Here is a 27,265-nt window from a genome sequence, read left to right on the forward strand (position 1 = left end):
ATATAGGTAAGAATATAAATTTTTTCATAATGTATAATATGTGGAGGCATATCTCATGGGCTCAAAGATAAATCTAGGGCAATACTTTTTGAAATTTATTTTTACTTTATGTGTATCACTATTTGCTTACACGTATGTCTGTGTACCTTGTACACACTTGGTACCTATGGAGACCGGAAGAGTGCGTCTGATGCCCTGGGACCATGCGGATGCTAGAAAGCAAACGCAGGTTCCCAGGAAGGGCAGCCAGTGTTCTTAACCCAAGAGCCATCTCTCCAGCCCCTAATGCAACACTTTGAATTCGTCTCCTTTTTTGAGATAGTCTCACGCTCTAGCCTAGGCTGATCTGAAACTCACAGCAATCCTCCTGCCTCTGACTCCCAAGTGGCTGGGGTATAGAAATAGAATAACTGAAACTTACTTGAAATAAAAAGCTCTATTTGAAGTTCTCAAAGTTAAATAACACGAGATAGACCACACTTCCATTTGAAAAGGACTTTGGCGAGAATGGAGGGCGATGCCCCTTTTTATATGCAGGGCTTTTGTCTGATTACTAACTCAGCACCTCTTTTCCTCAGGGTGGAGATCGCAGGTGTGCCACCAGGGCAGGCAGGCTCCCAGCACTGTCTTCTCTCTACAACCTACAACACTCCAAACTCCTGTTTGTAAGGAGAGCCCCAAGCATATACTTTTCAGAAATGCTCATTTATCTATTCATATTTTCACACAATTCCCCCTTTTTGAGACTGGGGCTCTCTTTGTAGCCCTGGCTAGCCTAGAACTCACTTTGAAGACTCGACTGGCCTTGAACTCAGAGAGCAGGCCTGCCTCTGCCTCCAGAGAGTTGCGATTAAATGCCTGTGCCACCACACCCAGCACTTTATCTGATTATATTACCTTCTAAGATTTGTTCCAAGGCTTTGTTCCAGATACAACCACAAATAAGAGCTCTATTATACGACTGTGTCAAACTCGGCCTAGATATAATAACTGTAAAACACACAAGAAGGTAAACAGAACTAGGGTATCCAGTACGATTCTGCTTCCTGTCCAACATCCTAGGGCAGGTTTTAAGCAAACACAAAGCCAACTGGAAGAAACAACCCACGAATGGAGGTAGTGTGAGACTTTATTGTGTCTCAGAAATACATGCAACTGAACGCTTTGTTGAGGTTTAGCCATTTCACCACTGGGCAGAACCGCTCCTGGGTCAGGCCCTAGGCGTCCTGGAGGTCTCCCTCCATCTCCCGGTGCACAGCATGGCACGCTCCTGGTCCTGGGGTCGCAGCCCTGTAGCCTCGCGCGACCGGGACCTTCTTGGCTGGGTTAATTTTTCAGGCTGTCAAGTCGAGAAGACCCTCCGAAACTCCGGATCGCGAGGGTACAACCGAGTACAAACTCCTGACACCGGATAGTGTCAAGGTGGCAGACTCAGACGGGGGTGGCGAGCGTGCCCGCCGCTCCTGCGCTCGTGCCGGGGTGGCGCTGCGTTCCGGGAGACCGCCGCCTTCCCCAGCGCGCGGGCCCGGGGCGGCGGGGCGGCGAGGACCCCAGCGCGCCGGCTGACTACAGATCCCAGGGTGCCTCTGCCATCTTGCTCCCTCCCAGCGCCGGCCCCGCCTCCCGGCCCTTGTTGTTTTGGCTGGAAGCGCTCCGGAGGAGTTTCAGAGAAAGTCTGGGCAGAAGCTCGAGGCGACCGATCGTGGGAAGGGGAGGCGGAAAGGCCAGAAGAAGGAGGGCCCGGGCCCGGGCCGCGCCCCCCCGAACCCGCCGCGCGCCCCCGGGTGGGGGAGGAGCGCAGGGGACGGGACAGAGGGGTCCCTCCCCGGAGCAGAGCCGCCCTGCGCCTCGTCCCTGTGCTGATCCCCGCCCTCGTCGGAGACTGGAGCGCAGACCCACCCTCCCGCCGCGGACCCACGACCTCCCCGACGCCCGGCGACGCCCCACGCCTCGCCGCCGGTCCTCGCGCTCCCTAGGCGGATCGGGACCTGTCCCTGCGCCCGCTGCCATCGGGACGCCGTACGCCTTCCCGGGCTCCCTCCTCGGAGCAGGGAGAAGGAAAAGATCGCGCCCCGCTCACTGAAAGCGCCAGCGGGCGGAGCGGACACCGCGCGCGGGCATTGTGTGTGCGCGTGCAGCGTGGGGTCCGCAGCAGGGAGCGCTCGCGGGAGGTCCCGTCCCCAAGGGGCGGAGCGCGGGGCATCGAGCTCCCGGCTCCGGGTCCCGGCAGAGTCCCAGCCGAGCCCGACCGCTGCCGAGGCGGCGGGACGGCGCGCCTGGCGGCCAGGAGGGTGCACTGAAAGAAGGCCGGCCAGCTCTGGTCCCCGCGGCTCCCGCTCGGGTTCCGCTTCGGTCCGCGGATCTGCGGAAGAGAGGCTCGACCGCCGACCCAGGGCGCGCGGAGCCCGCCCGCCCCGTCGAGGGAATCTGCGAGTTCCCGTGGGCTGTGTGTGGCGGCCGTGCCCGGAGCGCGTCCACCGTCTCCACCGACCCCTCCGGTGCCCGGCCCTCGAGCCCTCACGGCGTGCACCATGAGCGGCGGCGAAGTGGTCTGCTCGGGATGGCTCCGCAAGTCCCCCCCGGAGAAGAAGTTGAAGCGTTATGTAAGTACCGGTCAGGGCACCGCCGGCCGCGGCAGCAGCAGCCTGCTCGCCCAGCTTTTCCAGGGATCCCGCCCTCCCCTTCCTCGATCCCTCTCTCGGCCGGCTGGCCTCGGGCCGGGTGCGGTCCACTCGCACCCTGGCGTCCACTTGGCGGCCAAACTTTCTCCCTCCATATTGCACACCGCCTCCCTTGCAGGCCTCGTCGCCCCTGAGAGGGGCCCAGGCTCAAAGCTGGCTTCATACTTTTCGTTGTTAATTCCATTTAGCAAGGGTGGGGTGAGACGGGGAAAAAGAGCCTTCTTTTATTTTCTGCACCAGATTCACATGGAGCTGTTAAATCTCCCCGCACCGAGAAACCTTGGAGGTAGTAGTGATCATTGGTTCTCCCGTGGGTCCGCGCCCCCTCTGCGCCTCTAGGAGGTTGAGGGAAGATAACCGTGGACGCGAGAAGGGGATCGTACTGGCGAACTTCTCAAAATACTCTAACAGGGCAAAGGGGGGGGGGTGTTCTTAGGCGCCCTACCGTCTGCTTAGCAGGGTTCACATTTTCGCGGTTTTGCTTTGAGGGACACTGGAGTTTGGCCCGAACGCTGGCGGTTTGATGCGACAGGAGGGCGCTGGGGGGAGCCTGGTGGCTGATGTTTGGGCGCCTCAGACGCGCTGTCAAGCCCCGCAGGAGGGGACAGCTGAAGCCTGCAGGGGTTTCTGGGTGTTGTGATTCTTTTACAGGGCACCAGAACAGCTCAAAGGGTATTTGTGTAATTGATTCAAGATGCCGATTGTGAGTTAAACTGTGTTCGCTGTTAGGAAAACTGTATCTCGAAGGAACCTACACTACTTCAGCGGAAATCTGTGTCCTCTTCAGGAGTCTGGGATCTTAAGTCTTCCTCCAGATCGGCTAATTTTACGATGTTCCCTGCTAGCAAAGAAATGAAATATTTTTCGAGTAAACGTGTTTTCCAAAAACAAAACGTACACTGTACCCCCTTAAGTAGAGTTCACTACCGGTTTTGATGGAACCTGTTTCTGGTTGAAGGGACTCTGCACCAAGTACCCCCACCTCGAGCTAATCCGAGTGCTCACTGCTTCCCTGCACAAAACGGGCAATATTTATCTCACAGAGCTCACCAGCGAGTTTCTGGTTTACTTTCTGCTAGAATGTATCACAGACCAGCAATTTCATTGAAAGATATGATTTGATAAATTGTCAGAGGATCCCCAAAGATGTCGCTCCATCTGTCACGGTTTTCCTGGATTTCTTGGTAGAGATGGCAACTTGATTCCAAAAATTTGAGAGTGGCAGTGGCGTCTTCAGAATTGGTTGTAATTCTGTGGGGGGGGGGGGAGGGAAGGGGAGGGAAGGGGGATTCTGGACTTGAGAAGCACTGCTTAGGAAAGATAGCTTTGGGATACTTGGGGAAACTGAAGCACAGCATATTTGCTGATCACGATAATGGAAGTCCCGTGCATTCCTTCCTGTTAGGTTATGACTCAGTAGCTGAGCTCTGTACTAGGCACCAGCCAAAGGAGGGAAGGACAGAAGAGGAAAGGAGGAAAATCAACAACAACAAATAGTCTTAACAAGGGCCAAATAAAATAAAAACTGGGCATGGTGGTATGTGCCCACCCCCAGAGAGACAGAAATGGAGGCTTCAGGTCCAGCCTGATCTACATAGCACACTCCAGGGTAGCGAGGGCTATATATCTCAAAAGCAAACAAAAACCACAAAAGCAAAATAAAGTTTATTACTAATACAAATACTAATAATAAATACATAGATAAAAATAAATGGAAGTGTGGGGGGAATAAACATGTGTATGATTATGAATATTTACATGTATCGTTTGTTGACCACAGCAGTTTTTCTCCCATTAGAGTCCCAGTTAGACCAAACCCTGTTAGCTTCTGAGTCTCGGAAGAGGGGGCTCATGCAGGGTGGCATGGCCATAAATTACAGCAGTTCGCTAAACGTGGGACTTGGATTGGGTCATACAGTCGGTTCAGACTCTACTCTCTGTGAGTCACTATTAGCTGAGAACTCAAGACGTGCCCGTCAGGTACCCAGTGCTGAAGCGCAAGACCCAGCCTTTGCTCTTAAATTTGTTAAAGTGTGGGGAACGGCAACGTAAGTATATGTGGAGAAAGGCGGCCAAAATGGAAAGTGGTTTTTATCTTCGTGTCCAGGTTGGGTGGTGCGGATTTTCATAGATGCCTTCAGGAGAAAACCAGGTTTCTAAATTGTGTTTTCAGTAAGCAGAATGATGTGGGAGAAGCCACGAGGTTTCTTGGTTGGTGGGAAGCTGGTGTTTTCTGTGTGTGTGTGTGCATGTGTGTTAATGTGTGTTGCATGCCAGTATGCATATGTTTACGTGTGGTAGCCAGAGATCAACCTCAGGTATGGCATCCCTCAGGAGCCATCCCCTGTTTTTCCCAGAGTGTCTCCCTGGGACTTGAGACTTACTGATGAGGGTTGGCTGGTCGGTTAGTGGGATCCAGGCGCCGCCTGTGTCCACCTCTCCAGGGTTGGCATTACAAGGTGCAGCATCGTTTTGGCTTTTACAAGGGACTGGGGTTGAACTGAGTTCCTTGCGCTTCTGTGGGAGGCACATTATCGAGTGAGCCATCTTTCCAGCCGACGTGACGTAGGTGAGGATGGCCCAGGGTGACAGTGGACAGGTGACTGCCAAGTGGTTTAGTCCCCAGGCTTGACACCCTCAGATTATAGAACCTTTGACTTTGGTGTCCGGCTTCGTTTCTGCAGTAGTTTTGACCAGGGAGGATAGAGGTGTGTACATATGCGTTTTTCTATTCTTGTTCTCTTTCGTGGAAAGAATCCTGCAAAGCAGGCTGAAGACTGATTGATAATGGTTTTTATTTTTCATTTTTTGAGTGTTTATGAGGGTGGGACCCAAGGCCCTGAGGCCTCATATAGAGTAGTGGTAAGTGCTCTACAATGGAGCCATCTTTCACCTCCTTGATTTTTTTTTTTTCTTTTAGACAGGATCTCACTGTGTAGCCATGGCTGGCCTGGAACCTGATAGGTAGCTCATGCTGGCCTCAAACTCAGAGATCTGTTTGCTTCTGCCTGCCCAGTACTGGGATGAAAAATATGTCACCACACTTGGCACTTTTTTTTAAAAAATTTTAGTCTTTACTTATTTGTGTGTGCACACGCGTGTGCGTGTGCATGCGTGTGTGTATTTGTGTGTGTGTGTGTGTGTGTGTGTGTGTGCATACATTCGGTAGAGGTCAGAGGACAACTTGTGGGAGTCTGTTCTCTCCTTCCCCCATGGTCCTGAGTATCCAATTCGGGCTGCCAGGCTTAGGGGAAGCGCCTTACCCTCTGGGCCATCTTTCTGCCTGATAATGGTCTTTAATGAGCAGATTCACCACGAAAAGCTTATCTTGGAGGCTTGTACTGTAATTATTAAATGAGACTTCTGGGAGTTTGAGCATCATGGTTCTTCTGGGAAATGTTGCCCGTGGGACTTTGAAGCTCTCCTCACTGTTGGCAGTGTTTGTAGGGGAGTCCAGACACTGATTAAGATGACTGTTAAGGTCACTTTGCCTCATCTTCATGAAGATGAGAACTGGAGTTCTGGCCCCCAGAACTCCTGTGAATAGCAGGGCGGATCCGGCAGCAGCAGCAATCTGCAGTTCCAGCTCCAGGGAACTAGACCCAGCGCACTCGGGGCCAGCTGCCTGGCCAGATCAGCTCCCACACTGAAGAGAGCTCCTTCTTCCAGAAATGAGGTGGAGAGCAACTGAGGAAGACATCTGATCTCCTCTGTGAGCCTGCACACATACTCACACACATGCACCTGTACATTATATGTGTGTGCCCACACACAAACACACATGCATACTGCATGCACATGCACAACACAGTTATATTGGTTTCATCTCTAAGTCCATCTCAAATTGTGGCGCCTGATGAATTTCTTACAGCTCCAGCTTCTGTGTCTGTCCGTGCTCATCTGGTAGAGGAGCTTTCCTTGAGCTTCTCAGAGAGAGAAAAAGTGAGACGTGATGAAAGCCGATTCTTTAGTCATTCCTTTTCAATCTTTTCTGTGCAAAACGGTAAGAATTTTTGCATGCTTCATTCCCTGGCAGCTTGCTGCAGTCGGTTCACATTGGAAGTGAGCATCCCATGCATCTTTCATTCAGTTTTGCTGAATGATGGCCAGAGCTGAGTTACCAGGGTTAGAGAGATGAGTGAGCTCGAAGGTAGTGCTCAGATTTTTTTTTTTTTTTTTTTTTTTTTTTTATTTTTTTTATTTTTTATTTTTCGAGACAGGGTTTCTCTGTGTAGCTTTGCGCCTTTCCTGGGACTCACTTGGTAGCCCAGGCTGGCCTCGAACTCACAGAGATCCGCCTGGCTCTGCCTCCCGAGTGCTGGGATTAAAGGCGTGCGCCACCACCGCCCGGCTTAGATTTTTTATTAAAATTAAATTTGCAGGGCTGGGATGTGGCTCGGGCTGGCCTGCTGTACAGGAAGTCCTGTATGTGATCTCCAGCACTTCTGAACCAGTCACACCGCCTCAAGCCTGCAAGCCCAGCACTTGGGAGATGGAGGCAGGAAGATCCAAAGTTCAAGCTCAGCCTTGGCTCGGGGAGATGGCTCAGTGGATAAGAGCACACCCGATCACCTGAGTTTGATCCTTGCAAGGAGAGAATTGGCTCTTGAAAGTTGCCCTCTGACCTGAACCCAAGCTCCATAGCGCTTGTGCGTGTGTACACACACACACACACACACACACACACACACACACACACACACACACACCCCTCTACCTAATAAAAAAATAAGATTAATAAGATCATCTTTGCTAGTAGATGTGAGGCTTGCCAAGGTGATGTCTCAAAAAAATTTTTTTTTTCATGTTTTAACTGCTGTCTCAGCATTTGGGGCTACAGTGTGGTGATTTAGTGCATATGTGTAAAATGAAATGACCAGGTCAGAGTAGTTAGACTGTTTATCTCCCTAAATGTTTTATCTTTGTGTTTGTGTTGACAGCCCATTGGACATCTCTCCTGATAGTTAAAAAATATACATTTTGATAGGTGTTCAGATTCATGAGGATTTATTTTTAAAAGTGCTGGTGGGGATTATAATATCCAGAATGAACATTATACATTTTTGAAAACTTCAAAGAGCAAACCTAATAAAAAGTTTTTTTTAAAGCATTGATGGAATTTTCATTAGGATTTGAAATTTTCACAGAAATAGATGTAAATGAGTTAATAAAGGCTTGCCTCAAGCCAGCTGGCACTCACTGTATCTCTGCAGGGGGAGCTTTCTTGTGGTCTGCCTCCAGCCTGGACACCCAGTGAGCGCCTCCACACAGCCGGCTGTCAGCTCTGGGCAGCTGTCAGTGAGGAGCAGGTGTTCCTTCTCAGTCGGAGAACCTGCCTGGGAAGCCAGAGCAAGGTGGCCTGTTAGCGGACAGCCCTGGAGCAAGGCCTCGCCAGTTCTTGGGTGGTGATCTGTCTGTCACCCGGCCGCGGCAGCTGTCAGTTAGCAGGGCAGCTTCTGTCTGGACTTTGAGAACTCACCCCTAGTTCTGGAAATGAGCCTAGAAACAGAAATCACCTCTCACTGGGTGGGCACCTGACATCTGACATGGGTGGGGAGTCTGCAGCATCCCCTTGGCTCAAGGATAACGGAGAGTGTGTACCAAACTAAAGCCTCTCTCCCAGCCTTACAGTGAAGACTGGCATCTCTGGGGAAGGATGTTTTTCCTTGTTATCTTCATGCTAGTGAGCGTTCACTTCAAGGCCTGCTGTCTCCACTCCACCTTTTGAAGTGTGGCATGACCATTGTCTATTAACACAGGGCTTTAACTACCAATTACATTAAGCCTTCCTACTAGTTAATGATAGTTAATTCTTTTGTTGTGCCTGGGCAGAATGGTAAGTATAAAGCTCCCCGTTAGCATTGCCAGATCCCTAAACCCTAAACTTTTGGGGGTTCAGAATTACTGTTTGGAAGCTGTGTCATGTGGTAGTTTCTCTGACACTTTTTACCCCCAAACTGGATCCTTCTTTTTCTTCTAAAATTGTGGAACCAAAACCAAGATGCAGGCGCTCACGGGACTGTGAAGAAGACGCTCAGCTCCGCCAAGAACAGAAATGGGAAGTGAATCTAGAGAGTCTTCACCTCTTCACCTCTTGGATTGGGAAAGTTCGAGGCTGGAACAGAAATGAAGAGAGGATAGGCTAATGATGTGGAGAATATTCATGTCTTTTCTGGGAATGGGCGGAGAGTTCATGGAGCATTTGGGGCCACTTCTCTTTGTTCATTTTATGGTTCCTTCCAGGGTCAACGTGGCGACTGTAAACTGTACTGACATCGGAAGGTGTGTCGTGCAGATGGGATTATAATAGAGCTAGAAGCCATCTGGTGGTCTCTTTCTCAGCCAACTTAGGTCCAAACAGCTTCCAGCTTGGCTAGCCCACCTGAAGAGGAACTTTTGGCTTTTAGACACCCTGTTCTTGAAGGTAAACAAGACTAGGTAGGGTAGAAGGTCAGCTAAATTGCCTAGGCTGTCAGGACTACAGATTTAGAAATTTGCTGGTTTAAAAAAAAATTACAGTCCCTTTTGGTCTGGGGATGTGGTGCAGTTGAGTGAGTGTGCCCAGCATGCATGACAGATGAAGCCTGGTCAGTCCTCAGCATTGCATAAAACCACATGGTGTACTACACCAATAATCCCTGCGTTTGGGACGTGCAGGCAGAGGGTCAGAAGTTCAAGGTCACCCCTAAGCTACATAGTTTGAGACTAGCTTTTTTAAAAGGCTAGCTTGTCTATTTTTAAAATGCCTTATGAGCAGGGGTCCTTGTGGTTCAGACGCAGCACCTGGGAGGCAGAGGCAGGAGGACTGAGTTGAGACTCCATAGCAAAACCGTGTCTCAGAATAGGGATCGGATGAAAAGCACTGAGGGTCTCAGTGTGCCTTAGGCCTGCCGAGGGAGGAGGAAACTCAGGCTGAGTGCCCTGCTGTGCCTCTGGTCTCCCACCTGATCCTGTTTCCCTGGGGGGGGGGGGTGTCAGTAAAAGCTCCAGCCAGAGCATCCTCCAGACATTTCCTGACGTCAGAGGGCAGCCAGGACGCTGCTTGCTAGGCCTTAGTGCTCACCTCTGGTAGCTGCAGCAACATGGTAGGAATTCTCTGTGGCCTCCCCAGGGTTCCTCTCAGTCCAGAACGCAGAGGGACAGTTGGCCGCAGCACTAGGGTGCCGGTGTACTCACAAGCAGTACCTGGCTCATTGCGCAGCTTATCTGCTGGTTGAATAAATAAACAGGTATTTCAGGAGCTCTGGTCCTGGGCCTTGTGTGGAATGCGGTGGAGGCATGTGTCCACTCCCTGTCTGTGAGGAGTTTCTAATCTGTGGAAACAAGTTATAGATGCATGAACATTTAAATAGCTTTTAAGAGATTGGCTGTGGCGTTATCTGTGATGACTTGCCCGATGAGGACTACAGATTACAATCGCCTCAGTTGAGACTGAGAGCCGAGCAGGAAGAAGGCAGCCACAGACAACCTGTCACCAGACTTTCAAGCTGTTCCAGGAAGACAGCCATGGCAGAATCCTAAGGGAAGGATGGTTTTCAGTAAAGAAAGAGAATGTCAACGTGACAAGAGATTCTTCAGAATGCTCGAGCTTCATGCCTGGAGTTTGGGTGTCAGCTGGAACTTAGAGAAGTTTTGTCTCTGCAATGACCTAGTAAGGTTTTCACGGGCACCTAACCACAGTGTGTTTTCGGCAACCAAGAAGAAAGAAACAGCAACCTGTATGGTCACCTGGGCTTATTAAAATTCCAAGGAACCTGTGTTATTTAAGATTTCTCTGTGTCTGTTTTGAGCTAAATAATTCATTCTGGCAAGGCTTCAGTTTACACCAGAGAGGGAGCATGCTCGGGTGGGAAGGAGAATAAAGAGCCTTTGATTCGTTGCTTCTGCGTCAGAGCTTGGGTTCTGGAAGCCATCTTAGCCCAGCTGTGCGAGTGCCAGCCGGTGTTGGAGGGGCGAGAATAACGCACGCCACTGGATCACGTGAGACCTCGTCTGACCGTTGATGGCATGTGGGGGTTCCTCACGTTAACATGGTGCCTCATTTCTCCCGAGCTAGAGCTCCCTCGGATTCTGCCATTTGAACTTGGAGGGAAGTCACATTTCTGTGACTCCTTTTATCTCAGTCCGTGTGTCCGCTAATTAGGGAAAACTTAGACTCGCAAGGCTCTTTCTCTTCTCCTCTTGGACGACAGCACAGATAACATCAGTATTCTTTGGATTACTGAGGGAAAGAGGTCTGCTGTGAAGTGGATTTCCACATTTGCTAAATACATAGACCCTTCCACCGCAAACTCGGGGTGGGGGTGGTTTGGGAACTTCATGGACTGTAGGCAACATTTAGGCCCTCTAGAGTCATTGGGAAAAGTCATTTCAGGAGCTAGGAGTTTTTGTTGGACCATTCTGAACTCCACACATGGGCACCTTAAATAATCCAAGGATTCCTGAGCTGGAAGAAAGAGTGTGTTTATATTTTAGGCAATTCTTTTATCCATCTAGAAGGGGGGAAAAATCTCCCTATTTGAAAATTTCTCATTTCCAAATTCATAGCCAAGTGGTAAGCTCACAGGCTTCTGGCCGTCCTGCAGCTTTGTGAGAGGCAGGGCCTTGTACTGCATATTTGGTCCTTATCTCTGTTACTTTAGCTCTTGAAGCTTGCTGATTACAACTTTTAGCCGCCAAGTCCTGTCCTGAACTATTATCTGGAACAAAAAGTTTCCATGCGGCCTGCCTTGGCTGTTTGTGACAGGGACAGCACACCGTGGAGGTGCGGTTTGGAGAGCAGAAGCTGCTGGAAGGGGAACCGTGAGTTCTTCAATATTCTCCTGCTGGTTAAGTCACCCTTCCCTGCCTTGGCGTGTTTTCTAGAAATGTCTGTCATTTTTCTAAACTAAGTTATCTTTCGTTTTTATACACTGGAAAGAACACTGCATTTACTAACAGGCTCTAATCATTCTGTTCTCTTCCTCTTTTCTTCTTCTTCTTCTTCTTCTTCTTCTTCTTCTTCTTCTTCTCCTCCTCCTCCTCCTCCTCCTCCTCCTCCTCCTCCTCCTCCTCCTCCTCCTCCTCCTTCTTCTCTCTCCTCTCTCTCTCTGTCTGTCTCTGTCTCTGTTTCTGTCTCTGTCTCTCTCTCTCTCCTTCTTACTTTGAACTCCTACTTGGCCTAGGTATGTCTGTTCTGAAACACAATGTCCTAAAAGGGAGATGGGAACCACATCACCACATTGTTTTTTGAATTAAAAACAATATACTAAAGTTTAAACATTTCATTTCAATTTAAAAAAATCTCCTGTCATTTTTTTAAAGGAAGAAAATTACTGGACTTCGCTTTACTGTACTATCAAGTGTGTTTCCTTTCCCTGTTATTTATTTATTTTTGCTTTGACTCAGGTAGCTTGAGTCCATTTTAGACAGTCTTCTCAAGACTACAGTGCATGGACAGTAACAGTGACAGCTCTGTTTTCTGTTTGGAAAGAGGCCTGACGGCTGCTCTGAAGAAAAGCGGGGAAAACACCTCTCATAACACTAGATTAAGTTGAATTTAGCTTAACATTGGATCACTACGTGAAATAAGCAGATAAATATAATTTTATTTATTTTAAGAATTCTTTAGACTGACTTACTTAATTTTGCATGGATGAATATTTGCTGAATGCATGTCTGTGCCATCACCACATGCATGCCTGGTGCCAGTGGAGGTCAGAAGAAGGTGTCAGACCCCGTGGTCCTGGAGTTATGGATAGCTGTGAACCACCTCATAGGTGCTGGGAACCGAACCTGGGACCTTTGCAGGAGCAGTAAGTGATAGGAGTGTTGAGCCACCTCTCTAGCCCAGGTAAACATCACTTTAGTTGGAAGGCCTGTTTTCTGACTTGCACTATGGCATTCAGGGTTTTGTGAGCCTGTCTTACTGCTGGCTTTTCTGCTCTATTTAATGCCTTGGCTTGACTGTCGCTGTAAAATGGTTTTTGCTAACTTTCAGAAGTCAGAGAAAAGTAAGTCTTTGTTTCCGGAGCCCCCTCCGCTCTGCTGTTAACTTGGGTTACCACTGTAAGGTGGCCGGGACTGGGGTGGTGACCGTGTTTTACCCAGTAGGCAGCTTGCTCGCTTCATCCCCCGATACACAGCTTTAGTTACTGGTGCACTGGGAAATGTGGCCGGGCCACTTCTGACTGCAGGACTCCGCCCAGAGATGGCTCCCTAATTAAAGAATTAACATGCTCGCTGTCTTCTCAGCTCCGGCCTGGGGCCTGGGGTCTGGCCTCCCCACAGTGCTCCAGCTGGAGTCTGGCAGCCAAGATCTAACCGCTGCTGGTTGGCAAGGTTACACTTGACTTTCAGCGGAGAAGCACTTTAATATTTCAGTTTGGAACAAGAAATACTTGGTAAGATGCCACCTTCCATCATTTGAATTCCGATGGTGGCGTGGGGCTTAATGAGGAATGAGGGCCTCGTTCAGCTGGGGAGGTAATATTTGAACCCTCAGCCTCTGGTGGTTATTGTGGGCCTGAGAAGTTCTCCCTGGTAATTTCAAGTTAAATGGTTTGAAGTACCAAGAGAAAGTGAAAGGAAATACTGAGTATTGGGGAAGGGAACTTGCTCTAATGGTGTGTTATGTACAAGCCTCTTCACTGGGTATGGAAGTCATTTGCCCCCCAGAAAGGGGCCAGAATCAAACAGGTCCTATCGAGTAGTGCTCTGTGAGCCATCAGGTAGCCGGGTCAGATTCATCGGTGTGTATTGCTCCGAGCAGGAAGCATTTTTCAAGATGGTGTTCATACTGACCCACAGTATACACAATAAAAAGTGTATTTATTTCAGATCATCATGCTTCGTTTATCGTTCTGTGGTGTTTGTGGCAGGATATTAATTCCCAGAGGGCAGAGGGCACCTGTACTTTGTCTCAAATGTGGGGCCTTGTGCAGTCTCTTGATCAGTATAACCAAACAGCTGTAGACTTTTGAGTCCAGAATTATGCATCACCTTGTCCAGTGCTTCCTCGGCTTTTCTGAATCCTTCCTCAGGTGTGCTCCTGTCCTCTGCTTTTCATTTAGACTCTTTGGTTTCATGGCAAAAACATTAACTCTATTGAATATTGTCTTTCCAGTTGTCCACATCTCCTCCCCACTCAGGGGAAGGAGTCCAAACCCCTGTGTTACAGGGAATGACAAAGAGCCTCAGGGAGAATGATCGATCTGTCTAAGGTCGTGCAATGTGATCAGCTGTGCTGTCTGGGTCAGATGTGTCATGGCGAGGGGTGAATCCTATAGTCACCCCGTGAGTGCACTTTCTAGAAATTCTTGGGTGTATGTGACCAAGTCCCTTCCTGGGCCTTCCTGACACAGGCCATAGTCTGCTTCAGTTCTGGAGTTGCTAAGAGCCCCAGTCTGGCTTTCCTCCTGCCGTCTGTCAGTGGCTTTTCATCTGTTGTGAGGCTGTGAACTCCTCGAAAGTTTAAAAGCCCTGTGCTCTGATGGGTCAGCTGGATCGGCTTTAAGGAAAGGCACCCGCCAGGTGGAGTGACCCAAGCTCGATCTCCAGGACCAACGTGGTGGGGGAAGAGGACCGACTCTTCCGAGTTTTTCCCTGGATGTCTCATGTGCACAGTGTGGCAGACATATGCCCATGGTCATAATGTTTAAAGAATCAAAAGCTCTGGGCTCTCAGTTTCCTAAGAATTCTTAGAAACATACAAGTGTTGTGACTTGTATGGTTGCTGACCCGTAGGGCCCATCTGCAAATCACGACGCACACTTAAATGCCCTCAGGTTTTATGCTGATAATCTGAGGATCAAACTGCTCAGATGCCCTACAGAGGTGGCTTGAGAGCACAGCTTTCCTCATCCCAAACAGTGACCCAAACAGACCCTGTCCATTGACCGCCGCAGCCGCAGTACCTCTCAGCTCTTGGTCCTCTGCTGCCTTTCTTCTGAAAAGCTGCAGTTGTTGATTGGTCTCTGCATCTAGTCTCGCAGAGATCTCTGTGTGAAGGCAGCTAGGCAACGCACCTGAAACAGAAATCCAGTGATGCCATCCCCCTGGGCTGCAGTGGTTGGTTCTGCTGCGTTCCTTTGGTTCCTTTGCTGTTGGTAAGACCCAGGCCTTTCCCCTTGGCTCACCAGGCTTCATCATGTGGCATCACCACGTCTGTCCAGACTTGTTGCTGCCCTCCTCAGTCAGCCTCTGCCTCAGCTTTGCTGGACTTTGTGTCCCCAGTTGTCCCTGAGACCTGTTTTCTGGGCTTTTGCACTTCCTCCAGCCCCTGCGTGAATTCTTGACCTTCTTTGTCTATCTCCACAGCTACACTAACTTCTGCTTATTCTCATTCTCCTCTCTGTCGGCCTCGCCTGGACTCCATCAGCAGCACGGACACACTGTGTACGTTGTGACTTCCGTGAACTCCAGGTACTTTTACTCTCCTAGGATCCCCGTGCATATAAAATGTAAAACCAGGTGTGGTGGTACGGATCTGTAATCTCAACACGTGGGTAGCTGAGGCAGGTTGATTTCAAATAGTGAAATAGCCAACAAACCAAAGCCAAACAAACAAAAAATGAAAAATTAGGTAAGGGTCTGTCTTAGTTAGGGTTTCTATTGCTGTGAAGAGACACCGTGACCCCAGCCACTTTTATAAAGGAAAACATTTAATTGGGGTGGCTCACTTACAGTTCAGAGAGTTAGTCCATTATCATCATGGTGGGAAGCAAGGCAGCATGCAGGCAGACATGGTGCTAGAGCTGAGAGTCCTTACATCTTGATTGAAAGGCAATGGGAAGTGATTATTTTGAGCATATAGGAGACCTCAAAGCCCGCCTCCACAGTGACACACTTCCTCCAACAAGGCCACGCCTACTCCAGCAAAGCCACACCTCCTAATAGAGCCACTCCCTTAGGGGAGTGTTCTTTCAAACCACCAAAGGGTACTTGCCTAAAGTCTGAAGACCTCAGTTCGATCCCTGGAGTATATGATGGATAGGGAGAACCAACTCTTGCAAATTGCAAAAATGTGTGAATGTACAACACACACACACACACACACACACACACACACACACACACACACGCAGGGTAAGCAAAAAATATATTTTGCAATATAAATATATTCTAAGCCTTATTTATTAAAGTGTCGTAGACACCAAACTGTCCCTTTTGTGTGAATGGGTACACACTGACTGTTGAATGAACAGAAATGCTTTGCAGATAAAGTGGACAGCATATGTCAGCTGATGGATCGGGACAAAGGCCAGAAGGCCACTCAGCTCCTCAGTTATGTAGCATTCTGTAATCTCCCAGGTAGCTGGCAAGCAATCCTAAGATGTCATTGTCTAGTCCCTGGGAATAGAACAATTCTTAGAAAATTAGAAGGATATACTTAAAAACGTACGTATTGACTACCTTATATGTGTTTTAGAGCAAGAACCATTGAGATTTTTATGATTTCAAAAATATGTTCCATGAACCGGCTTACTAACAAGCATGTTTCTTAAGCTGTTTCTGCCTTAGAGGGGTGAGGGATTTGTGTGGGGTTGGGAGGCAGTTCTGCCCGGGCACGGCACTCTTGGCTGTGGCTGAAGACGGACTTCTCTTGCAGCATTTGGAGGGAGGCGGTGTCAGGAGCGAACACCTCCTGGGTTGCAGAGCCCAGCCCCAGAACAGACCATTGCCTGGCCCTGGCTGTCAGTGTGCCGTGGTGAGCAGCCCCTCTGTCGAGAAGCCCCTCGTAAGGCTTTGTTCTTACCCCCGTGTTATCTGTTGGGTTCATTTCCCATGATTCCACCAGAAGCTGCCATTCCGACGCAGAGTTCAGTTGTATCCTGGGGTCAAAGCATTTCTTTACTTTGGTCAAGTTGACCAGAACAGTCATGTAAGTAGCTGAATTCTGAACACTACAGGCTGGGAAAGACTTTATGTGCGAGGCAGAACCTCTGTCCAAAGAGCTGTTGTCCTTCGAATCATAACCCAAATACTCATTTCGCCTCACTCCCCTAGCTAGAGCACAGGCTATTGTTGTCTGGGGGGTGGGGGAGTGCTGAGTCATTTATCCATGCTTTTTATTACCTCTTGGCTGGAAGATCACCATTCATTGTTCATAAGCCGCCCAGCTTGTTTACTTTTTATAAATTACATGTAATCAAGCCCTCTTGCAGGTCTGGCTACTGTAATTGGCAGTCGCCACAGAGCCGGGCCAACGAGTCTGCATTTGTGCTGAAGTCTCTTGTTGGGTACAAGTTCTACTGGCCAAGCGTACTTGTCTCTCCCACCTTTTACATGGAAGACCTGGCACGGCTTCCGTGATGGGACCCCTGGTTAGGACTTGGTAGAGTCCTTGTTGTCCTTTAGTTTGGGAAAATGAAAGATTTGAGGTCGTGGTCCTCAAATCTCCATGTTCATGACGTCACCTTTGTTACTTCTAAAGTGCAACCTCGCAGTCTCCATTTTCTTCCCCCAGCGATGACTTTAGTAATTTTAGGTAAGGGTCTAGAAACTTAAAAAAAAAAGAAACAGAAAAGGAAACCAAGTAGTGTGCTGGAGAGAATGCTTGGCAATAAGTGTACTTGCTGCTCTTCCAGAAGAGCTGGCTTTTGTTTCCAGCACCCACATTGGGTGGCTCAACTCCCGGGGATCTGACCACATGGCCCTTGTGACATAGACACAGACCTAGACACACGTACACATAGATAGAAAAAGAAGTGTTTTTTTAAAGCGAATATTTGTAAGTTTTGTGTTTATCTGTGGGGTTTGTAGATGTATGTACTTGGGTGTGTGCATACATGTGTGTACTTGCACAAATGGAATATAAAGGTCTATGCCAATGTCTTCAGTTGCTCTCCACCTTATTTATCTTATTTTATTTTTCTGAGGCAGGGTCTCTCACTAACCTGGAGTTCACTAATCATCTAGACCAGCTGGTCCGTAGGGCCCAGAAATCCCCCTGCTCTGGTTTTCCAGCATTAAAGTTACAGGTGTCCACTACCACACCTGGCTTTTTCTTTATTTTCTTTATGTGCCTGCTGGGATCTGAACTCAGGTCCTCCACAACGAGCACATTACAGCTGAGTCACCTCCCCAGTTCTAAAATCCTACAGTTAAAAATCTAATCAACTCTGATGATTTGATGTCGGTGGGCCTCAGATAATTCTTGGGGAAATACTGATCTTGGTGCAAAGGGAAAAAGAAGAATGAAAGATCTAATGAAAGCAAATATTATTTACATTGGAATGGGAAGGTAAAATCAGTGCTCAGAGTTCCTTTGTTTTGTTTCTTTGAGATGAGGGGAGTACGGGATCCTTGGAAACACAGGTGTTTAGTTTGTCTTTTTGTTTTCTGGTTGTGATTGACACCACCTTATCCCTCCATAAGGAGGTACTTAGAAGATGATAAAACTAAAAGAGAATTTTCAGAATGGTCAGACTATTAAAAAGTACCTAAGTGTTACTAAGTCCTCAAAAGATGTCGAGTCAGAGAAAGTATTAAGTTGACATCCATTAGACAAGAATGTGTATCCATTCAAAAGAGGATCCAGACTTTGTGGATGGCTTAGAGATGAGGACGAGAGATGAAGGGGGATTAGTTCTTCACCACGAGTACTGGTTATTCTGGTTATAGGATCTGAAAGAGTATTATTAAAGTCACATTTCCTGGAATAGTTCGGAATTCAAAGAGCTTTCCCACTGGCTTGTCCTACTTTTTGGTTCTGAGATGTGATTGGTGTAGAAAGAGTACCAAACTGGTTGTTCTTAGCGACAGACATCAGACTTCTTACTTTTTAGCTATTGATCATGTATGTGTATAGCCCAAAGTTCACCCTAGAGAATGAGAGCTTGAGAGACCCTGTCTGTTGTACAACATCATCCAAGAAGTGGAACAGGTAAGAATGGCCGCTTAACCCCAGCAGGGAATGCAGTTTTCTCCCAACTGTGTCCAGTCTTCATCCGGAAAGTTAGTTTTTGTTGCTGCTGACATAGTGTTTCCTTCTGTGTTGCCTCACAGAGAGAGAGTGACCAAAGATATCCATAATGATTTGGGAGATGTTTATAATGTGATGGGTATCACCCACCTTTATCAAACCGTCCACCTTAATAGCTCCATCCATCTTGGCACCAACATCTCTGCTTTCCACTCACACGCTCCTTAGAATTCTTACCGCCATAGAGTCATGGGAACTACTTGCCCATCATCCCTCTCTATTCTGCCTTCCATTCCCCTTTCCTCCTTCACTGATTTACCCAGGGACACTTCATCCTCTTAATGACCATGCCCATCTGCCTACAAGATCTCCAAACATCTTCATATCTGCTTTGTAAGTGTTGAGGATCATTATTGTCATTATGGGAAGTGGAGGCCACACCCGTGCACTGCTCAGAACAAGTGAGTTGGGTCAGTAGATCTTCAGCTGCCGAAACAAACAGGAGGCTGTGGCTGTGTGCCGGTGGTGACCCAAAACCAGCTTCTTCCACTGCCGGCCAGGCGCTCTCCATGACTTCCACTCTTCTCTAGGCGCTGAAGGCCAAGCACAGGAGTGTTCTCTTCTCCCAGGTGACTTTATACCCTTGCTTTGGATGCTGCTGTGGTCATATGCTTGTTAGATGTTTCTTCCTTGCCTTAACCGTCCTAGTTTTACTTTGGAGTCCACTCTAGTCCATATCTATTTAACCTAAAGGTAGAGGTTTCCAGTCACCCCAGAAAACAGGTCGTCATGCTTACAGGGGGAAGCCTAATCAGGAAATCATCTCAGTGCCACTGAGAAATGACGACTTAGAAACTGTCAGTCATTGTTGCCGCTCGGGTTCTTGTGGGGTTTAGCACAGAGATAAAAGGTTATAAGATATTGGTGAGCAGATTTATTGTCTTTGTAAGCTACTAAAAGGAAATGTTCCCTCCCTCTGCCCCCCCACGGTCTCATGTAGCCCAGGGGGGACTATTTCTTTATTAGAATAACTGTTGAACTATAATGTATTCAGTCCTATAACATCTTTATGTTTTTACAGCTGTCTATATTTGAATAGAATATGTACGTAGACTGACTTGCAGTTCATACATACTATGTTGTTATTTGATTTTAGGTAATATTAATTATTATTATTTTGAGACAGATACACAGTCTCACTGTGCAGCCTTTGCTGTATAGACCAGGCTGGCCACAAACTCAACAAAGATCTTCTGTTTCTGTCTCCCAAGTGCTGGGATTAAAGGCGTGCTCCACCATGCATGGCTTAGATCATAAATTTTAATATACCTGGTATATTTAAGCCTTTAAAAATCTATCTGTATAACCCAGTAACTTTTTCTTGCTTCCAAGGTTATTACTTAGTTGTTTCTGCACCTGTGGGTCTGCATCAGAGTTGAGCTGAAACCCCAGACTTCGCCTTGTTGCTGGTCCATTCCTGTAGCTTGGATTCAGTTTGCATAAGACGAGGAAAGCAGGGAAAGGCAGAGATGTCAGAGATCTTTTTTTTAGTTTGCTTTATTTTTATTTTATGTGCATTGGTATTTTGCTTGCATGTATGTCTGTGTGAGGGTGTCAGAGCTCCTGGAACTGGAGTTAGAGGCAACTGTGAGCTGCCATGTGGTGCTGGGACTTGAACCTGAGTCCTGGAAGAGAGGCCAGTGTTCTTAACCACTGAACCATCTCTCCAGCCTGTCAAATAACTTTTAAGCAAGTAGAAGATACTCTGATTTTTTTTTTTTTTTTTTAAGCAAGTGTGCTTAGTTCCAACTTGGGAAGTGAGAAGTGAGTTATTTGGTGAGAAGCCTGAGCTCGGACCAGGGGCAGCTCGAGCTGACTCTTTAAACACTTTCTCAACTTGGGAGTAAGTTCTTTCTTGAGCACAGTCCTGCCTGCTCTCACACAGGCTTCTTGTTTTTTATAAACCACATGTTTTCTGAGTCTGAAGCAGTTATTGAAGCATCTTAAGTAAAAGCACATGATCGAGGAAAGAGATAAAGTGTCGGAACTGGGTGAAGGTGCAGTCAGTCAGCAGAGGGCCTCGCAAGTGTGAGGACCCAAGTCCCATCCTCAGAACCATGTGTAAAGCTGCTGCCCGTGGTGCCTCCTGCTTTGAACCCCAACACTGAGGCCTCAGAGCGGTGGCTCCCCAGGGCTCCCTGGCCAGCCCGCCTGCTTGCCATACTGAGTGAACTCCAGGCCAGTGAGAAAAACTGTCTGAGGGAACAAGATGGACGGTGACCGCACTGCACGCACGCACGCACGCACGCACGCACACACGCACATACGCACGCACGCACGTACGCACGCACCGGTGGTAAAGGCCCATTTCTCTTATTTAATCAATGGAGAAAAAATTATATTGTTCTTTCTTATTATTTTTGTTTTCTTTTGAGCCAGGTTCTCCTAATTGGGTAGCCCTAGCTGGCATGGAGCTCTCTGTAGATCAAGCTGGCCTCAGACTTGTGGCAATCCTCCTGCATCTTGGGTGGGCGCTGCAGGCAGGTGCCGCTATGTCCAGCAATTTTGGTGCTTTTTTTTGTTTTTTTTTTTTGAGACAGAAGTTTAAACTGTTGACAGATTGGCCTCCAGCTCCCTGTGGAGTCTCACTGCATGCTCCAGGGGAGTTTTCAGGTAGACCTCCAACACTCTGGGGCTGTGACTGTATCGCCATGACTGGCTTCCTCCCCACAGTTGTTTTTCTTTCAGCCCTTGGGGTCAAACCTTGGCCCTTGCATTTCATGACAAGCACCCCACCACTGAACCACACCCCCAATCCTCTTCCTATTCTTAATGAGAAAAATGAGGCCTAAAGGAAATGTAAGCCTAGGAAACATTCTCTATCCAAGACCACTTGCTCTAGCAATCGGAGCTGGACCAGAACTCGGCTTCCAGATGTCCAGCCGGAGGGAGGCTCCTCCCAGCCTGCAAATTCTTCTACCCTCGGACACTGCTGACTTCTGAGCTTCACACATGATGAGCCTTTTAGGTGCCTCAGAGCGGTTGTAATATAATCCATCGCAGCTTGTCTCTTTTGTTTGTTAAATGTGGTTAAAAATAAATGACCACCACATTCTATAGAGCAGACCACTGGAGCCCAGGCCTTGAGCACTCAGCGGTTCATGCAGCTGAGGAGAACCTGGAACTCTAGATCTCGGTCTCCTCACCATTGCTGGGAGTGCAGGCGTGTGCCACCATGCCAGTTCCAGCCACGCAGTAGTTCAGTAGTATTAGTGCTGCTCACTGCTGTATCGCCCATCCTTGGCATCTCCATCCAGCCTCCGCATCCCAGGGCGCATCCCAGGGGCTCTGTACAAACACATTTCAGGAAGGCTTGCACCCCCACGGTGTCTGCTCTCACGGTAGTAGGAAGTTAGTTTTATGTGGGATTTGCTCATCTAACCCACACAAATGATCCTACTGTAGTGTGCTGTTGGAAATCCCACACACCTTTCTGCCCCTGAGGAAAAATTTCTTCCTGATGCTGGATTCAGTGCTGTGTTTAATCTTGAGCATATGAGAATGAGTCACCGTGGAGAAGTGTGCAATCACTCACACCTTCCGACTTCGCTTTAGTTTTTGAAATTGAAGACGATCTTGGAGTATGAGTAAGGTCTAACACAGAGACTGCTTTTTTTTTTTTTTTTTTTTTTTTTGAGACAGGGTTTCTCTGTGTAGTTTGGTTGCCTGTCCTGGATCTCTGTAGCCCAGGCTGGCCTTGAACTCACAGAGATCCGCCTGGCTCTGCCTCCTGAGTGCTGGGATTAAAGGCGTGCGCCGCCGCCTGGCCGGAGACTGCTTTTAAAGCCTGGGGAAGGTGGTGAGATTTTTCCCTTTCTTCCTTTCTTTTCTTTCTTCCTTTCTTTTCTCTCTCTCTCTCTTTCCTTCCTTCCTTCTTTTTTTAGCAGTGCTTTTTAGTTCTGCTGCGGACGAAGCTGCAAAGCTTGAGCTCTGAAATGCAGGCTATGACTGGAATGTCTGCTCGGACAAGAAAGCAAATGTTTTCCTGGGGGGGCAGGGAAAAGGAGAATCTACAACTTTAGGACGGTCTGAGTTCTCAATTGTAGACTGATTGAGCTGAGTGACTAGTTGTTTGTGATTTCACTCTGTCCCCCAAAGACAGACTTGCTGGCTTCAGGAGATGTTGTTGAATGTGTCTCACTGGAGAGCGATGCCCTGTCAGATCCTCTGCACAGTGTGTAACTGCTACTTCATTTCTTCATTTGTAGACTGCAACCCATTTCACTGAGAATTATTTGGAAAGTTTGCAGTCCTTCCCCGGGGCCTTGAAAGCTCTAGGGTAATTTCAAAGGATGTAAATCATTAATGACTTTTTATATCAGTAGAGCAAAGTGTGAAGGCCAGTGACTGGTCCCCAAAGGGATCCCCTGGAGCTGTCCCCTACAAGCTGGTCTCACCTGGCAGCTCACCCCAGTGCCTGCCATCCCATTTAGCAAGTGTCGGGCGGGCACGCCTGTTTGAACCTGCACAGGTTCACTTCCCACGAAGCCGAGGAAGGAGGCGTGTGTGATGTGGGCCCTGGGCTAGCCTCATTAACATATTTTGAATAACTGTGTTGGAATGTGTGCTGGGCATTTGGAAACCTGCCCAACAGCAGTGGGAGTTTCTGAGAGGAGTGTGGAGATGCGAGCCTGCAGTCTTTCTTCTTTTTGTTCTTGGAAGGGAAAGATTTAGAGCATGCCATTAAGACTATTGTCCGCACTCTCCTGTCTCTGTTTTTTTGTTTTGTTTTGTTTTGTTTCGGTTCTGAGTAAATTTGGATCTTCTCTTTTGCCACTTTCTCTGTTGCTGTGGTTGTTAATCTAGGGGGTCACTGTGTAGCTTGAGCTGACTTGGAGCTCACTATGTAGACCAAGCTACAGATGAACTTTTGAGTGATCCACCTGCTTCCGCCTCCTCCCAAGTGCTGGGATTACAGGTGTGAGCTACCACACCCAGATTTTTTTTATTTAATTTAATTTTTAAACAGTGCCATAGGAGATTGGTAATCCAACCTTTGTCCGGCGGGTTTGAACCTTTTTCTGGGAGGAAGGCCTTCTCGGAGGGTTTGTGTGTGAGACCATAAATGCTTGTTCCAGGACAGCAGGCTAAGCTAAGGGTCCTGTAGAGTGATGCTTACAAAAAAAGGTGCCGCATAAAGATGTGGCCTGGGGTCTGTCTCTATCCACATAGTTTCTTGACATTTCCTCGGCAAAAGAGAAGGCTGCTGGATATTTTCATTTATAGTGTTTTTTGTTTTGTTTTGTTTTGTTTTGTTTTGGGGGGGAGTGGCAGGTGTGAAGCAGAGATACAGGTGCTCAGTTCTCATTTCAGGAGGCAGATCTGGGGAGCACTGCTCTAGTTTATTTGCCATGAAGGGTGTGTAGGATGACTCCGTGATGAGTCTGTACCACAGTGTGGTGGTTTCTGCAGTTAGGCGCCCACCCCATCCTTTTATTGTATCCTCTTCTTCCAGTGTTGGGGCTGAACTTAGGGTTTCACACATGTGGGACAGGCGCATTGCCGGGCTGCATTCCCAGCTCATGCCTACTCTTTGGGATGGAATGTTCCTGATTAGTGACAGCAAATATGACCTATCAAAGACAATGACATGAAGCCGAGTGCCTGTAAACCTAGCCCTTAGGAGGTGAGGCAAGAGGATCAGAGTTTGAGGGTAGCCTAGACATCTAGCCAGACCTGTCTCTAATCATCTTCTTCTTCTCCTCCTCCTCCTCCTCCTCCTCTTCCTCTTCTTCATCTTCTTCATCAATACAGTAATGACATTTTAAAAAGTACATTTGGTAGGCTCACCAGGGGGCTGGACAGATGGCTCAGTGGTTAAGATCACTTGCTGCTCTTGCAGAGGACCCAGGTTCAGTTCCCACCACCACATAATGATTTACAACCAAGTGATCCAGATCTGCTGCTCTCTTCTGAGTCATATATATTTATATTTCAGTCCTATTTGTAGCTAATAAGCTTTTAAGTTTCTAGACTAAAGTCACTATATGGCGGCTTTCTTCTGTTGAATTCAATGCTCGACATGTAATTTTGTCAGTAATGCCTGTGATCTCCAGGAAGCGATGTGAGCTGGTGAACACCTTTGAGTTCATATCAGAAAGTCTTTTCTTCTTTGGGGATAGAATGCTTGTGATTTTATTTGGGGGTCTTCTTCACATTAGCTTCTTCGGGATATTTACAAAGTGTTATCAATTTCACTGCTTTGCTACCTCTTCAACACCCATGAAGGTGGTAGATATAAAATCTTCTTTTCAGCAAGTACATGCATGAAACTAAAATATTCCGGTCATAAAAGAACACTCATGAAACGTGAGCCCTGGCTCCTGGCCCACGCTGAAGAAGCCCATAGCCTGCTCGTGGTGGAAGAAGCAGCTAATTACTGATAATCTCTTCAGAATGCTTGACTGTTATCAGACCCAAGTTGAGCTATTCAGGGGGCGTGCCAGATTTCAGAGACCAAGCTTCAATGCCTTTCTGTCTCACGTGACTGTTGTCGGCTCGCAGCGGCTTTGCTGATGTTGGTGGCCTCAGTAGAGCCTCTTGGTGTCTAGGCTCTCCACATTTCAGTTGTAAAGGCTCGTCTAGGACAGAAGTGAGTCGGGGAGGCTGCCTTCAAGTGTGGTGAGCTTCAGCTCGCTCAGGCCGTGTTCTGACTTGCCCGTCCCACGGCAGCTGGCTCCCTGGTACATTGTATAATTCAGACTGGCTTCTCCTGTTTGGTTGGTTGGTTATAAACTGCAGAGCTAAGTAAATATGCGATAACATTTTAAATGGTATTAGAAGTTAAACAGTACTTGAAGGGTGACGCACTAAAGGGCCCCGTGGCCAGGTGCCCAGGGACTGCCTCCTTTGGGTCAGTTTCCGTTCTCTGAGTTACAGGAAATGAATGGGAAACTGTAGTAAGGAAGGCCGGGTCTTGACACACCTTCCACATGCGACATGCAGCATGTCATGCCTGATACCGCAAATGCCCTGGGGCGAAAAGCAGATAGCTGCTAACTGTGCTACCTCAGGAGTTGCACCCATGGCAGCAGAGATTTCGTCTGCCCGTGCGCACTGTGAAAACAGGGAAGGCTGGGTGGGACCTGCTGGGTAGGAGAGTGTTTCGTGATGGCCATTTCTGTGTGACACTGTGTGACACTGTGTTCCTCAGCTGTAGGGTTACTTTAGACGTTTCCCAGAATAACACTGTCCCTGTTCACATCATGAAGGACGCGTCTTGTCGGACCGGCGAGTGCACTGAGCTCTCTGTAGGATGCTGCGCCCCGCCGGTATGGATACTTTCCTGGAGCGCCCCTCTCCTCCCGAAGATCCTGTCTCTAAGATCCAAAGTGGAAGTCCAATGCTGACCCTTGTAGGCTCACTCTCTGTTCAGAGACAGGGAGGTAACTCTTAGGAAGATCTCAGTTTAGCACCAGCCTGTGTCCCCACCCCCACCCCGGTAAGTCACTCTTAGTTTGAAATACCCTAAAAGAGTCTCCGTTTCTGTAGGTCAGACAGGTTGCGACCTGCCTGGCTGCCTAGCATCGCTGGTGTTGAATGATTCTGGAGAGAAGAGGAAATGGCCATAACTCTGTGGCCTTGTCCCGGTGATCTAACTAAGTCTGGCTCACAGACAAACTAGTCCTTTGTGTGAAGAGGTTTTCCCACTCTGTCCTAAATAGTGAGGGAGATGATAAGCCTGTGTGTTACACCTGTTTAAAAAAAAAAAAAAAAAAAAAAACAAAACAAACAAAAAAAACCCCTCAGTTCTGGAATTGAGATGGTTTTCAAACAGTTTATTTTTCTGACCCTGGTTTTTTTTTTTTTTTTTTTTTTTTTTGGTTTTTCTAGACAGGGTTTCTCTGTGTAGCTTTGCACCTTTTCCTGGAACTCACTTGGTAGCCCAGGCTGGCCTCGAACTCACAGAGATCCGCCTGGCTCTGCCTCCGGAGTGCTGGGATTAAAGGCGTGCGCCACCACTACCCGGCCTATGACCCTGGTTTTTAAAAGGCACTTTTCTATTTAAATTTGCTTCTCTAGTTGAGATTGAGAAACTGCTTTTCTATATTGTTATTATTATTTCCCTGAGACAGGGTTTCTCTGTGTAGCTCTGGCTGTCCTGGAACTCGCTCTGTAGATCAGGCTGGCCTTGAACTCAGAGATCCTCCTGCCTCTGCCTCCCGGGTGCTGTGATTAAAGGCATGCGCCATCACCGCCTGACTGCTTTTCTCTGTTCTTTAAAAAAAATTAAAAATAACAGTTTTTACTCCTTGAAAGTTTCTTATTTATACAATATATTTTTTACACTTATTGGTGTTCTGTCTCTGTCTCTGTCTCTCTCTCTCACACACACACACACATCTGTGTGTGTGTGTGTTGGCTGGCATGCATGTAGAGGTCACGATTATTTGTGGAAGGCAATGCTCTCTCCTTGCCCCATGTGGAGTTGAACTCAGTTCTTTAGGCTTGGTGACAAGCACTTTTGCCCAAGGAGCCAGCTTGCCGGCCCCGCTTTGCTCTTTTCTGGGTTCCTGAGGGTTGGTGAACCTCCATTCAGACAGTGGCTGCCATTCGGGGGTAGCTGTCAGAGGACCGAGTGGACACTCACGCGAGGGCTGGGATGAGGAGTTCTCCTGGA

General features: G+C 48.0%; 1 protein-coding gene and 1 long non-coding RNA gene across 7 annotated transcripts in view; one reads left to right on the forward strand and one right to left on the reverse strand.

Annotated features, from left to right (window-relative positions):
- The first annotated feature begins 1,650 nt into the window (after positions 1-1,650).
- The window catches only part of Gab1 (GRB2 associated binding protein 1), a 111,908-nt gene continuing 86,293 nt past the window's right edge, over positions 1,651-27,265 (forward strand). For 2 of the 6 annotated variants that reach the window (XM_076571930.1, XM_076571933.1), the window contains exon 1: positions 9,946-11,483. Coding sequence is in view for 4 of the 6 variants with exons in the window: in XM_042277484.2 (XP_042133418.1) it covers positions 2,532-2,603 (72 nt within the window). In the remaining 2 variants the exon portion in view is untranslated. Of the gene's footprint in view, positions 2,604-9,945; positions 11,484-27,265 lie in introns of those variants that run through there. The other 4 variants (XM_042277484.2, XM_042277486.2, XM_042277485.2 and 1 more) reach the window with 4 other exon arrangements.
- LOC143273289 (uncharacterized) lies at positions 7,443-9,966 on the reverse strand. The gene is made up of 3 exons (XR_013051228.1): positions 9,745-9,966; positions 8,697-8,796; positions 7,443-8,017 (listed from the first exon to the last, which is right to left on the reverse strand). It is a non-coding gene; the product is annotated as an uncharacterized LOC143273289 (long non-coding RNA).

Source organism: Peromyscus maniculatus, chromosome 5, assembly GCF_049852395.1.
Source record: "Peromyscus maniculatus bairdii isolate BWxNUB_F1_BW_parent chromosome 5, HU_Pman_BW_mat_3.1, whole genome shotgun sequence".
NCBI lineage: Eukaryota > Metazoa > Chordata > Mammalia > Rodentia > Cricetidae > Peromyscus > Peromyscus maniculatus.